At 48.1% G+C, this 16,140-nt stretch overlaps 1 protein-coding gene across 1 annotated transcript in view; it reads left to right on the top strand.

The window, feature by feature from the left end:
• Positions 1-1,333: 1,333 nt before the first annotated feature.
• Positions 1,334-16,140, top strand: part of LOC146782660 (extracellular calcium-sensing receptor-like) — a 115,046-nt gene continuing 100,239 nt past the window's right edge. The window contains exon 1 of the mRNA XM_085637162.1: positions 1,334-1,477. Within this exon, the coding sequence (XP_085493288.1) occupies positions 1,334-1,477 (144 nt within the window). The remainder of the gene's footprint in view (positions 1,478-16,140) is intronic.

Here is a 16,140-nt window from a genome sequence, read left to right as displayed (position 1 = left end):
GATCCCCGCAGGTAGGTGGTCAGCTCATGCACCTCCCAAACAGCATGGCTCACCCTCCCACCCCCAGCCATGTGGCAGCCAACACCATCGAGAGTGCCTCCTAGCAGGTAGCTAGCTCTCTCACTAGGGAGGGGCTGTTGAGACCTGACAGCAAGACCACAAGTCCCAAAAGGCCCTCTGTCACCCCTCACAAACAGCATGGAGCCAAATGACCCCCACATCCCGCACTTGTCAGCCAACTCTGGAACCCACCATCGGTTCAGGCCTTGCACATACAGCTAATACCATCAAGAGGCCACATGAGTCACAATGTGAATGATGAATTCACATTTAACAGCAGAGCAGAACACAAGAACGTGACCACAAAAAGCCAATGTGCAAGTTCCATTGACTCTAAGCAGAAAGACTCAGCGCAACACAACACATACATGAAAACTCTGTCAGTCCTCACAAACCACAGGAGGCAAGCACAAAAAGCACAACAAAAACCATGAAGTCGCGGCATAGTAGTCAGATACACATAGAAAATAACCAAAAAGTCCAAGCAGAAACCGAATTGGAAGACCAAGAAGTTTGCACCAGAGGACACGTCCTCAGAAATACAATATCTGTACATATGAAAAAGGCCCTTCAGCCACGTCACATCGCCATCAAGCAATGTAGGTACCCATGGCTATAAGTGGGATGAAACAACTGGGTGGTCTTCCAAAGGGGTGTGGCCAATGTAATTAAGGGCGTTACCTACAAACTCTCAGTCATAAATCTGTGCCCAGCATATTGATCTACCAGACCAACATTTTTCTGTCACTGCCATTGCACACAGATACATGAAACAACAAGTCACATGATACCTACTACTATATTCCGGACTACTGGCTTTGTCAATGTCTGTCAGTTGCATATGATAAAGAAGCAGCAGATGTGGCTTGCTCCTAACATTGAAAACCCCCCACATTCCCACAGCGAAAGCATACTTCAATAAGTGTTCATGCACAATGGGCCTCTGATTAGAAAAGTAGTCGCCCCCACACCAGCCTGCAGACCTTCAACTATCAGGTGTCTTGACCGGGCTGCGCAATTCAGTCAGTGCTGAACACGGCTCTCCCACTTTTCTCACGGTGAACTGACACACAAAGTATTGATAGCGTCTGATACTGAAGGCTGTTGCACACTTCTTATTGAACTTGTGGGTTCTGGCTTTGTCCCTTCCAACCATGCCTTTCCGGGAGATCCACTGGGTGTCATTCCTCCAATTTGCACACTGCATTTAGCAGGTTCAGATCATTACTTTGGCAGCACAGCTGAGCACTGTTCCTCAGAGTGCCCTCACGCCATGTCTGACCATCCTTTGGTCCTGGCCGAGCCCAGTCAGTTGCAAGTGTACCGTGACCGCATGCAGCTTCTCTTTGGATGTGTCCTACTGACTGTGCTGGGCATCAGTTATGGTCTAACGTTCCGCTATGTGTATTTCACCTGCGTGAAACCAGTCTTTTCATGCAGAAGATGTCTGTTTGAGTGGGCCATGGATGTCTGCCTTTCAAACACATACCTTGCTGACCTGGATCATGAGCTGTGGGTGACCCCTTTGTTGGTTCACGTGCAAGACTGCTTTGGTTAGACACGTTTATTGGATGCCTTACAATGTGTCACACAGGCTGACAGCTGCACCTGTGCATTTGCGCAATGGCTCCTGTGCAATGCCTACATTGATCCTCTCCCAGGTTGCGATGGGATTCTACTTGCAACCACGTGGGGCGAGGAGCACATCTGTTCCTTCATACTGCTGCATTGGATGGTGGTCCTCTTCGCTGAAGATGAATTGGATCGTCCTTTTTAACTTATTGCCTTCGAAGCTGCCTGTGCCTTCTTGAATTTGTAATTACTGAACAGCAACAGAAAATGTTGGTGACTAATTCAATCATCGTTTCCCTTCCTTCACGCCTACTGACACGAATTGTCATCCAGCTCTCTGACTTCCGCACGGTCTGCCTTGGCTTGGTCTATGCTGAGCTCTGCAGTCTGTTCTGCTTGGTACCCCAGACCTGAGCAGGGGGAGGCTGTCATCTGAGCGTCGTTAACATTGACATCTGGTGTGAGTCTGTCTTCCACAATGCAGCTGTGGTGCACCAATATTACATGGTGTTGTTGTATTGCATGTACCCAGGGCTCGAGTTGGGTGCACTCGCAGGTACCCGGTGTCCCACCCCTTTTTGCACGGGGTGGACGCCATCCCCCCTGCCAGGAAGTTGGTCCCCACAGGAATATGCTCAACTTGTACCGGTGTACTTTCCAGATACCGGGACATGTTCAGCATCACCTACACATTGACTGCTTTCCATTCCCAGCAGCAGCGCGCAGGCAACAAGTGAGCGATTTCTCACCTCCAGCCTGGCCGAAGTCAAGGGGCCATCCACCCTCCTTTTGTTTGTACATGCTGACTGGGGGCTGCCTTAAACCATACATTTGAATGTAGATGCCACAGAGTGGAACATAGGCACACAGCTTGCCTTCTCTTCACAGGTACTTAGGGGAGGCATGTGTTTGCCTTTATTCTGTCCCTGTATGTCAAAGCAGACACTGTAAGACTGTCGGATGGGTTAGTCTGTCCCAGTATTTGCACAAATCATTTGATTCGCACTATTTTACTCCTATCATGTCGCTACATTGTGGAGTTGTGTGATTTGCCTTTTGTCTTACTTGGTCAGTCCCCCATCTTCAATTTTTTCTGACTTATGCCCCGCAGGTACCTTAGTATATGTCTGTCACATGCGAGGTGTCCGCAAAGCTTGTTTTCTGCGCCGTCCTGGAGTTCTGTCTGAACATTCTGTCCATGGTCAGAGGACATTGTCCCCTGTCATTCTGGTCTGGCCCTAGCACCCCAACCCAACAAAGTCTCACATATGCGAGAGGACACTTATCCCCTTTAGATGACATGGGAATGCGGGCTAGATGCCCCACACTTGGAGAGTGATCCACCCAGTGATGGGAGCGACACAGCAAAACTTATGTGAATTTCACCATATATGGGCTGAGGAATGGGGTCTGCTGACAAAGCCCATAGACCAGGGACATTCCATACAACTGCTTCCTGCAAGAGGTGGAAGGATATGCTCGTGGGTCTACGTCCAGAGGGATTATTGATGCGACATCTTGCCTCTTGTTAAATAGATATGTCACTGTCGTTACTGGTTAGGTACTCATGTATTCTCAACCTGTTGTGACACCTATGTTGCATGCTTTGACACTGTAGTAAAAAGTGCACATTTCAAACCGTTTCTTGTCTTCAACTTATCTACTTGTGTACAGGCGCTTGAATGCCTCTGAGTTAGTGGGAGAGCTAGTGAGGCAGTCTAGCAATGGTGTCCTGTGAGTTCTGGTGCTTTGGGGTGCACAGTTCCTGCATGCCCAAGTTCGCTGATCCTGCACATAGTCCAGTATGTTTGCAAATTCTCAGGCACAATTGTCAACATCCGTGACACAACAGCAAGGCACACATACACAGTCATGGTCGCTCATTGATAAATCACACTCAACGGAAGTAGTTGACGATGAGCTATTGACGCTAGTTAAGGCCTTCTTCCTCACCACTGTCATCGTCACTGGGCATGTGTGGTTTGGGAGCGAGAGGATGGTCCTGTTCCGCAAGATGTAGCAGTCATGTGCGGAGCCTGGATACTTTGCACACACGTGTGGGTTGATCTGCTACGCCTGTCATACCACTTGCACATTGAGGGAGTGGTAGTGCTTGCGGTTTCTGTAGATGGGTTCACTTGACTGTGGTAGAACTTGGCCAATGTGGGTACCATCAATGGCTCACATCAACATATTGGATGCCTCCCAGGCAGGCCCGGCTCCAGGTATTTTCTTTTGTGCGGGCCAGCGATGCATGCGGGTGTGCCACTGCGGTCCAGATTTGTCACTTATGTCTCTCGCCAGGCCTGCTTCAGAGCCCTCCTTTGTCTCTCCTCAGTATCCCAAGGGCCAGTGAAACACATTCTATTCTTCCTAAATCGCTTTCTAGATGTCATCACTGTCAGTAAGTGTTTTTCCATATGCTCTCCTCCTATGGGAGTGTGAGGTTTGCTGAGGTGGGAGTATCAGGCAAGTGACACTTCTCAGGCTCTCACTCATTGCCTCCTCCTCGGATTCCCTCACTGACACCCTCCTCCAGCGCCCCTCATCTCTCCATTGCCCCTCTCTCATGTGCATTTCATTTGTTGCATTACGCTAGTTATATCAGTGTTGGGTGTGACAGTACTTTACATCACGCACACAGTGTACAGAGACAATCAATCTTGCAAGTATGTAGGTAAATCAGTCTACAGGGAATGTCACCAAAGCCAATGAGGATTAAAAGGCGTGGGAATCACATGTCATCCATACTGGTGGGCAGTATATTTTGAGAGCATGTGGTCTGGAGAAGCACTAACTCAGAATTGAATGCACAGCCCAGTGGTTAGGGGTTGACATTGTTGATGAAGGTGTATATCTGCACAAACAAATTCTTCGAATGATGAACGACTGGGGAAGTTATGACTATGTTACAACACAGAAATAAAGCTAAGTTTTGACTATTAATTTAGGTTATTATGCAGCTCTTTGATGACAGTTCCTAGGTCACTGTCCTATGATAGGTGTGTGACTTCTGTGCTGCTACTTACACAGGTATCTCTGTGACATAGGCAGTTACCCACTGTGATATCCAAATCAAATGCAGTATTTTGGCATTTCAGAACTAACAACAGACAAAAGATTGGCAGGATCATTAATCACTAGTTATATGGACATTTTCTTGTTGACTTACATCCGTGGCTGAGCCTCGACTAAGATACAAATGGTTTAAATGAAGTGTCCAGGAAGTATGTGTCTTGCTGGGCCTTCCCTGATGATTTTTGGAATATAAAATAGCCAGACATTTTCTCACCTGCTGGGTTCCTACTCACTGCCCGATCTGATTAGCAGCTGCAGATAAGGTGAATCCAGAAGAAACAACTTTTCTTCTCCCTGTGGAATTGAAAAGGAGGCATACACACGCAGAACTGTTGACGTTACCCGGTGCAGAAGAGAAGATTTGTCCCCTTCACCATGGCCAAATTTTGCCTGCACGAGTAGGTGGGTACACAGCCCATCTTCCTGAAAGGAGATGTGTGATTGGGAGTGCTTGTGGGAGAGGGCTCTGGCCCATATACGCAATTCCAAGGACAGGAAGATAATCAACGTTCGGAGGAAAGTTTCACATGAATGTGGCCATTTACTAATGGCCTTCATGCCATCACTGCCAGGGCCACAGATCATGTTTGGGTGGGCCTGGCCCACCAGGCCCACTCGCTAGGACCGGGCTTGCTCCAAGGTCATATACTCCCCATTCACATCTGCCAATTCATCCCTCCTCGGGAAGTGGACATGTCTGTCCTTGTGAAGCATCAATGCTGGCAGGCCTCACGCAACACCATGCTGAACATGGGCTGTGACATCCCACCAGCGCTGGCCACAGTGTACTGCAAAGAGCCAATAGCTGAGAAATGCAGGGCAGCCATAACCTTCACTGTTGCGTACAATGCAGCCGGATGTATTCTTTTGGGCCTTCACATGGGGCTCCAAATGGGCACATGGGTTCTGTAGTGTGTGGGGATCCAAACTGAATTTGGTTTGATTTCAATGTCCTCCATCTTCGCCAGGTCGGGGACAGGTCGAAGGATGGTGTGGTCTCCTACATTGTTTGTCAGGGTACACATGCATGGGCTGAGTCATAGATGAGATGTGGTGAATAGCTTACCCGGAGACTCACACAAACCCAACATTGAGGGTACTCATGGGCACGTGAAATGCACAAGTGATCTGCATTCAGATGTTGTTTTTATCCGCTCAGTCGCCATTCTGACACTACAACATCCAAAGGACTTGATGTGTATGGCATATAGTACAGTGCTACATCAGGGATGAGCTGCCATGTGGTTTTGATGGCACAGCACTTGTGTTTCCCACTTTCAGTGCAGAGGCAACGGAGTTGTGATGTGTGATGCAATTTGCATGGCGACATTGCAAATGCAGGATGTGTTTGCATGCACGGTAGCTGGCATCCACAGCGATGACACGCATTAGCCCCAATTGAACGTTGCAGGATTGCGGTCGCAGCTTCCATGCCGCCACGGGGTGACACACGCTACGCGAATGAGCCATAAGCAAATGGGAGCCTTCAGTGGTGTACAGATGTTGAAGTTGTGGTGTACGCACTCGTCAACTGGGGAGCTCAGCATTGGCCCCAATTGCCTTCATGGGCACTGAGTGTCACTCATTGGGTGGGCCTCGCACTTTGCATTTGGCAGGTTGCCACATTCGTCGTGGTGCAGCAACGCTTGCTGGGAGTTGTAGTTGTTCAGGGGTTGCATGCATGGAGATGTTTGGTATGTACCTCTGCTGTTGAGCACGGCAGCGTCTTGTCTGACATAGGTGCAGCAGGTAGTGCAGCGAGAGGCCTGTCTCGCAGGCACCATAGCGACTCCTGGGGTTTAGATGGTTTCTGAATTGGCTCTTCCTCTCCGTTGTTGATTTTCCGCCATCTGCACCGCGGTGGTTTTTACGCAGCGGTGGGAAGGGCTGTCTGCAACATCGTAATCTGGTTGGCGGAAGGAATGTGTTTCCGCACGCCAGACCTGCTCTATTGGCTCCATCTGCCAGCCTTGCGTACTCAAAAAACGTGTGGAGCCTGAAAGACCGCGCCGGACGGTGAATGGCCTCTGTGGAACCATTGTAATTTGGTGGTCACAATGACGGCGCCCGGAGCGGTGAAATTAACATTTTCTGCCACCGCCACCAGCACGGATAGCCCTCCGTCCGGCATTGTAATCGAGCCCTAAGATTTGTTGTACATTCTCACATACTTTAATCTCCATTGCAGAGGCAGAGTGGTTAAGCTCTGCGGTCCTTTCCACAGTGTCACCCAGAGTAACCTCTCTGCCTGTGTAATGGGATGATAAATGCTCTACACTCCTCCATTGACTGTTGGGCTCAGTTAACTTCTCCTTACAATAAAGGCAGCAACCATACTTCAGCAGCCTATTGCCTCTCTTGAACTTGCTAAGAAAAATTTTAAATTTATTTTTTATGTTTATGGCACTCTGAGGAGAAAAAAAAAAGTAAATTGAAATGTGAATATTTATTGTTTGTTATCTTTTTATACTAAGAAAACAATGTTGGCATTTATGTCAGAAAAATGGATTGTGAAAAATGTTTTATCGAGAGATTGGTCTGTTGTTTCTTTTTGATGAAAGGAAGTCTCAGTGGGACTTTTTTCCTTTGAAGTAATTTTTACAGTTGATGCAAATTTATTTTGCGTTGTTATCTGTTTAAAGATAAAAAGATAACATTTGAGATTTTTTCTTCCTTTTGTAATTGTGGTGATTTAACTGTTTTTACTATATCATTTCACTATTCTTACAACAAAATTACTATGTTCTGTGGATGTGTTGGTAGCTTTATCTATTTCTGTAAAAGAAAGATAGATAAATATTATTTCTATTTTTAAGAGTTAATTTACTCCCCAGTCACTGTTCAGCACCTGCCCCGAGGTAAGCACCAGGCAGAGTTAGAATAGTAATTTTGCCCCCTGTCCCTGTCCAACACCTGCCCTGAGAAAAGTCATATACTAAAAACCATGTCCAACAAAGTTATTAAAATATATATACATATATTGTTTTAAAAAGTGTGGCTAATTTCTGATTTAAAATACTCTAAAGATTTTTTCTAAACTGACTTACATTATTAGGACGCCAGTAAATGTGTCTGAAATAAAGTGTAAAGATAATCTGGAATGAATCTGTGAAATTTGAAAAAATTACATTAATATATATATGGGATTTAGTTGGTTAATACTGATGGTGTTTGGTGTACTCACTTGTATGGATAAATGGCAGTCTATGAACAGCAAACTGTTGCTGGTATTCTCCTCTTCTCAAGCATGTGGCCACAAGTGGAGCCAGTGTACCACTGAGCACAAAATGTTGGAAGGCTGAATTTGTTTTTGAGTGGTATTAAATAATTTAAAAAAGTATATGTTTTGTTATGTATTTTTGAACATTGTCAGAATCTGACAGAATGAATATTTATTTAATTCAGTGAAAAATTACGTTATGTTACCTTCCTCACAAAGAACGACAGCCATTTTAATTTGGAACAAGCTGAACACATAGGTTAAAATAAAGGAAGGACTACTGTAGAAATGGGATAGTTGAAAATGTGTTTTTTCAAGTATTAAGTGTATTGCAACGTGTTTTATTACTAATGTTTAATCGTAAAATATGAATTGAGAAATATTACTGCACTGCTTCCTTTTATTTACTTTTTAGAAATAAAGATTTTTTTTTTTTACATTTTTAATGTGAAAGTACATAGTTACATATATTTCAAAGATGCATAGTAAAGTACATATATTGCATCCCTATGTATATGTGTGGTGGTGACATGCGTGGTGAAGATGTGCATTGTACTGGTAGGGTCGTTGTAGAAACCACATTGTAAAGACATGCGTGGTATAGGCATTTGTTGTTCCGTCATACATCTACCCGGATTCATTGATTTAATAGAAGCTGAATCAAAGTTCTTCACAAAAATGATTACATGGAACATAGTGGACTGAATAGACGATAAATAGGTGCTCTCACCTTGAGAGGGAGGATTTTGTTTGGGCCGTCTGACCATAGATCAGGCCTTCCTCCTTAGTCTTCTGTTTCTAAAATATGCAACCCACAGAAAAAAATGAGAATGTGTGATAATAAAGAGGCATAATGTTTTTCTTGGTTTTCTTATTTCTGGAAAAGGTGATTTCTTAGGGGTTGATTCCGATCCGGGTCGGACAGCTCTCCGAGAGCTGTTCGTAGCCTTACCTTGCGACCGACTTGTACTCTGAGCTGGTCCGTCCTGGCTATGAAGTACGATACACATAACTGACAAAAATCTGACCGACACGTAGGCTGTGTTTCAAGCTTCATTCTCTGTCCGAGCCGTAACTCCGAACGCCGAACCGAGTCGCCCAGAAGCAGTATCCATAGCAGTTTCCATCCGGACAAGTATGATGCGCACATCATACGCGCCGGACGGGTCACCACATATGGCATGTCACAGCATCCGGAAAAGAAGCATATCAGGTACGATTTGCACCAGAACTCAACGCACGGCTACAAGACGGACCAGCTTGCAAGGGGTACGAGACGGAGCAACTAGCAGAGTGTACGAGACGAACACATCATGAATCCCATCGCACAGGTCATACCAATACTGTACATCTATGACCGGATCAGGAACCGATGCGGACGGCGCAGACGGTAAGTCAGACACCCACCACACAAACAAACGACACGTACCCACCAAATGTCACACACACACACAGGGGATCCATATCCAGGCCACTAGCAACAGGCCACCATAGGGGTTGCATGGCCAGCACCACTACCACCCCCACGCATAGGCCCTATGTTGCCCAGCACTCCTGCCACCCCCACCCATAGGGCTTGTGTTGCCCATCACTACTGCCACCCCCACCCATAGGGGACCTGTTGCCCATCACTACTGCCACCCCAACCCATAGGGGACCTGTTGCCCATCACTACTGCCACCCCCACCCATAGGGCTCATGTTGCCCATCACTACTGCCACCCCCACTCATAGGGCTTATGTTGCCCATCACTACTGCCACCCCCACCCATAAGGGACCTGTTACCCAGCACTCCTGCCACCCCCACCCATAGGGCTTATGTTGCCCATCACTACTGCCACCCCCACCTATAGGGGACCTGTTGCCCATCACTCCTGCCACCCCCACCCATAGGGCTTATGTTGTCCATCACTACTGCCACCCTCACCCATAGGGGACCTTTTGCCCAGCACTCCTGCCACCCCCACCCATAGGGCTTATGTTGCCCATCACTACTGCCACCCCCACCCATAGGGGACCTGTTGCCCATCACTCCTGCCACCCCCACCAATAGGGCTTATGTTGCCCATCACTACTGCCACCCCCACCCATAGGGCTTATGTTGCCCATCACTACTGCCACCCCCACCCATGTGGGACCGGTTCCCCAGCACTCCTGCCACCCCCTCCCATAGGGCTTATGTTGCCCATCACTACTGCCACCCCCACCCATAGGGGTCCTGTTGCCCATCACTCCTGCCACACCCACCTATAGGGGACCTGTTGCCCATCACTACTGCCACCCCCACCCATAGGGCTTATGTTGCCCATCACTACTGCCACCCCCATCCATAGGGCTTATGTCGCCCATCACTACTGCCACCCCCACCCATAGGGGACCTGTTGCCCAGCATTCCTGCCACCCCCACCCATAGGGTTTATGTTGCCCATCACTACTGCCACCCCCACCCATAGGGGACCTGTTGCCCAGCACTCCTGCCACCCCCACCCATAGGGCTCATGTTGCCCATCACTACTGCCACCCCCACTCATAGGGCTTATGTTGCCCATCACTACTGCCACCCCCACCCATAGGGGACCTGTTGCCCAGCACTCCTGCCACCCCCACCCATAGGGCTTATGTTGCCCATCACTACTGCCACCCCACCCATAGGGGAACTGTAGCCCATCACCCCTGCCACCCCCACCTATAGAGCTTATGTTGCCCATCACTACTGCCACCCCACCCATAGGACTTATGTTGCCCATCACTACTGCCAACCCCACCCATAGGGGACATGTTGCCCAGCACTCCTGCCACCCCCACCCATAGGGCTTATGTTGCCCATCACTACTGCCATCCCCACCCAAAGGGCGTATGTTGCCCATCACTACTGCCACCCCCACCCATAGGGGACCAATTCCCCAGCACTCCTGCCACACCCACCCATAGGGCTTATGTTGCCCATCACTACTGCCACCCCCACCCATAGGGCTTAGGTTGCCCATCACTACTGCCACCCCCACCCATAGGGGACCTGTTGCCCATCACTCCTGCCACCTCCACCCATAGGGCTTATGTTGCCCATCACTACTGCCACCCCCACCCATAGGGCTTATGTTGCCCATCACTACTGCCACCCCCACCCATAGGGGACCTGTTGCCCAGCACTTCTGCCACCCCCACCCATAGGGCGTATGTTGCCCATCACTACTGCCACCCCCACTCATAGGATGGGTGATGCACCACACATCCTTCATACACCATTAGGTATGTCAGCAAAATACACCCCCCCTAACATCATGACAACAGTGTGTAGACTGTGAAAAATGTCCACAGCAGTGATTATGACTTCGAACATATAATGTAACTACCATCACATGTGTGACCAAAAACTGAGTGTGGCCTACACAAGACAAGCATCACTAGCACTGTGTCAATGTAAAAATAACACCCCCTCACTGTGTAGAACTAAAGTTAAGTGTGTTGTTCCAAACTGCTGCAAATGCTGAGCATTGTGGTGATGGGGTGGAAAACCCCCCTCATCACAGTTACCAAACGGTAAGTGTCATCATAGTCAAAGCTGCAAATGCCAAACAGCATGTATGATTTCTGTTCCCAATACATGAAACACTTTTGGGGCAAAGTAGTGGTTGTGTCCCATACCCACAGAGATGTGGTGAGGCTAACAGTGCTGTGAAAACCTAACATACTCTCGGCCATGTGCAGACAAGCACCACCCATGGGGGCTCAGAATGCATTCAGTGTACAATGACATAAAAGCAGAAGTGACCATCACAAAGCATACACACCTCTCGAAAATAGACACACAAATCAAAACAACCTGTGTAGACTGTAGGTGTCAGGACACAAACTCCCATTCCATGCCAGCAATGGGACCTAACAACCAGGATGAATGTGCAGAATGATGTGATATGACTCACTGGGACAGCAGGGTAAATCACAAAAACAACACCCAGACAATGGCCCACAACAGCAATACCAATGCACTGGTGCAGATGCACAAACACAAACAGGCAACCTCACACTGCACATCTGACTCAACATGTGTGTGTGTGTGTCTCAGTATCCCCAGGTAACTACAAAACACATGAGGGGGGCTGAACCACAGTGAGACAGATGTGGACACAGTGCCATAGAAAAGTAAACCATCAATGGGCCCCCCTTAGTGGGCAATCAGGCATTGTGAGATGAGAGGGAGCACAACAGACACATGTGACACAAGCTGGAATGAACAACAACTAACACAGCAAGAGACTGACACACAACAGCACTACCCCCAGGGACCAGACATTGGGGTGACACAAACATGCATGACACGTCCACTGTACTGACAAGGGTAGATGTCGTACAAACTGTGAAACCCAGACATGTGTCCTGTGCCACAAACGTACATCACACCTACACAAACACAAATCACTCGGCATGGCCCGTCATCCATGGACAAACAGGAGCTAGGGACCCATCCATGCAAACATTTACATCAGTCCACCTTCAACACCACACATCCTGAACTGCACCAATGTGCATCTGTGAAGCCCACATGAACAGGTGACATTGCACATGCACCCATGACAAACACAGTAAAGTTGGGAGGAACTAAGGTGCACAGACTCATCACACAAGGACAGTTCACAACCCTGGTGAATGACAGACATACTGCACAGTATGCAGTACATGGCCATGACGTCAAAGCTCACGTAACCTTCCACATACCTGCCACAGTCCCAGGACAATGCAGAAGCCAAGGAGAACCACAAGGCACACATGCTGACACCTGCAAACATTGCAGCCCTGAACCGGACAAGTGGGATCACTCACACACACATACACATGTCTCAGTCACTGAAAGGTACCACCTAGGGACAACTACATGATATTGCGAACAAACAAGTGCCTTGGGGACCCCTGACTGTGTCCCATCTGCGTCTGACCACATCATCACCACTCAGAACAGACAAATCCCAATGATGAAACACCAATTAACAGTAGTCTGTCATGCACCCACACATCTGGTAGCCCATGGCAAAGTTGTGGGATGAACACTCAGCAAGCATCAACAACAATAACATATCAAGGAAACACTGCATGTGTATGTAAAGGGATGTGGACACACACACACATGCCCACACAACACACAACATGGGCACAGGCAATGTCACGGAACAACACACTTACTTGAGGGGACTCAACTCCTGTGGAAGCTCAGCTGTGCCAAACAGAGTCACAGCAGGTCTCAGTCATGTCAGCAGAACACTTGGTCAGTCAGCCATCAGTTACCACACCATGAAGGCTCTGGTCACAACAGCCTGGGTACGGGAGTCTCCCTTAAGTCATCTGCACATACTCAATACATATGTTCAGCAAGTTGCACAGAGGACCCAGTTGCACCTACACCAATGATGCCCACACTTACATGTCCAGTGGAGATGCGCCCAGAGTCCGGGAAGTAGACAAATTGGACAATGGGAAGCATATCATATGTGCATGTGTGCATGCCACAGATGTGACCATGCAAATGAAATGTTTACAGAGAAGTCCACACATTGTGAATCATGACACACCCATTTAGCTGCAAAGGATGATATGGATAACGACCAGAATAGGATACATATCTCATGGACCACATGGAGTACCTCACAACAACACCTCAGTATTCAACATTTGAAATCCAGCATTACAACTGCAAGGTCATGCTAAACATCATCAACATAATGTACAGCTAAATCAAATTCACAAGGAGAAAGAAATAAGCTATATTCAGCAATTTTAAAATGCAAAGTCCTTTCAAAACAAAGGCCAATGGCCAGTCCATATACAAATGACAAAAAGTTAACTTGAGTGACAACTGTCTCACGTTGCTTGCCTGCACTGGTAAGGACAGGGGACATCCCCTCGGAGGGGCATAAATGGGGGCAGGCCAGGCACCGCAGGGACAGGATCAGGGCACAGCAGAAGGAGGCAGTGAAGTGGTGGTGGATGCAGGAGAGTCACTGGCAACTGACTGAAGTAGTGGGTGCAGTCACAACTGTGGGGCACAAGTGAGATGGAGTGTGTGCCGGCACAACTGCAGTGGGCAGGTCAGATGGAGTGGACTGGGTCCCCACTGCAGTGCCCAAGTCAAATGGGGTGGTCGTGGACTCCACTGCAGTGCCTAACTCAATGGGTTCGGAATGGGGTTCAGGTGAGGTCGGCAGGACAGAGGGGGGGACACGGTCCCCACATCAGTGGCACAAACTGTCTGACCGGGGGTGGAAGAGCAAGTGGTAGGGGTGGAGGGCCTCAGCATTTTGGGGATGGTGTATCTGTGGGTGGAGCAACCTGGGGCAGGGTGTGGCAGGGGAATCTCTGGAGGGGTGGCCTGGGGGATGGAGGACGGAGACTTCGTTGTGGAGCTGCAGGGCGGGGTTGGGGTCTTGCTCTTCTGGCTCCGGGGGACTAGCGGGTGGGGGCCTCAGTCTGACTGTGCCTGGGGGAGGGTGTCCGGGTGTGAGGGGCACTCCCCTCTGTGTGTGGGGACTTCCTCTTCCCCTTGTAAGATGGATCTGCTGGGTCGGTGGGGAAGAGGCCAAGGTCACAGAGGAAGAGCTTCTGTGGAGATGGGGTTGCAGGTGAGGCAAGGGAAGGGGGCTGGGTGGGAGAGGTATCGGAGGACTGCGGAGTGGTTGTGGATGACTGTGTGTGTGTCTGCAAACCATCCACTGTGAGTGCGGTATCAGTCCCCTGCGCTTGCTTGTGTGCACGTCTAGCCCTTGGTTTGGGTGTTTGTGTGCTGCCCGTGTCTGTGGATTTGTGAGAATGTACAGGTGTGTGTGTGCTTGCGACAGGTAGGGTGCTAGGAATCGTGGGTGGTGCAGGGGTAGGAGGGGTGCAGGCCTGTTGGAGGAGGGACACTGCTGCCGTCAGGGAGGAGTTATTAAGCAAACAAACGTGGTAGGAAGGAATAGATAGGCGAATTACTTTTGCATAGAGTACTCTTAGTTACTCTATTTCTAGTTTATTAATCTAGAATGATTTTTTCAAATTATTTAAACATTTCTGCATCTACAATGACATCAGATCAAGAAGAGAGTGACAACTCAACATACATACAAATGTACACATAAATTATACATAAACAAATTATTGACATACAATAAACCACAGACACTTTCTACAAACAAGTTAACCCCTAGAAAAGAACAAAAGATTTCTACTCGTGTCCTCCAAATGATTTTAGGACGGACCACTATGAGGTAGTCCTGGAAATGCGCTGCGACTAAATCAGTTATTGTCGAGCCTTCCCAGCGCACTTGGCAGAGAGTTTCCAAATAGTATTTAGTTTCTGGGACTCCTCCTCAAACAAGGTCTACACAACTGCGTTTCGGCCATACACTTTCCTCGGCCTCCTCAGGACAGGGTTAAAACAAGGACTCAACGGGCTTCGACCCATTGCTTGTCGAGGAGGGATACCGTGGGCGAGGAAGGCCCGTTACCTTACGGGTCTCTGGGGATCCGGATGACCCCTACCTACGAGCCTCCGGTCTTCCACTGCCCCATTGTGGGTTGAGTCCTTGTTTTAACCCTGTCCTGAGGAGGCCGAGGAAAGTGTATGGCCGAAACGCAGTTGCGTAGACCTTGTTTGAGGAGGAGTCCCAGAAACTAAATACTATTTGGAAACTCTTTGCCAAGTGCGCTGGGAAGGCTCGACAATAACTGATTTAGTCGCAGCGCATTTCCAGGACTACCTCATAGTGGTCCGTCCTAAAATCATTTGGAGGACACGAGTAGAAATCTTTTGTTCTTTTCTAGGGGTTAACTTGTTTGTAGAAAGTGTCTGTGGTTTATTGTATGTCAATAATTTGTTTATGTATAATTTATGTGTACATTTGTATGTATGTTGAGTTGTCACTCTCTTCTTGATCTGATGTCATTGTAGATGCAGAATTGTTTAAATAATGTGAAAAAAAATCATTCTAGATTAATAAACTAGAAATAGAGTAACTAAGAGTACTCTATGCAAAAGTAATTTGCCTATCTATTCCTTCCTACCACGTTTGTTTGCTTAATAATTGTTCCATACCCAGGTACAGAAAGGGTCAATTGGGTATAACCCTGTTGTTTGCTAGCCATCAGGGAGGAGGCCACAGACTGATTGGTCCTCTGTAGGGCAGACATGCCCGATGAAATGCCCTCCACGAACGACACCAGTTGTGTCAACAGACTGGTGT

Source organism: Triturus cristatus, chromosome 12 (genome assembly GCF_964204655.1).
Source record: "Triturus cristatus chromosome 12, aTriCri1.1, whole genome shotgun sequence".
Taxonomy (NCBI): Eukaryota; Metazoa; Chordata; class Amphibia; order Caudata; family Salamandridae; genus Triturus; species Triturus cristatus.
The sequence above is the reverse complement of the archived record's forward strand: the minus strand, read 5'-3'. Positions and strand labels throughout refer to the sequence as shown.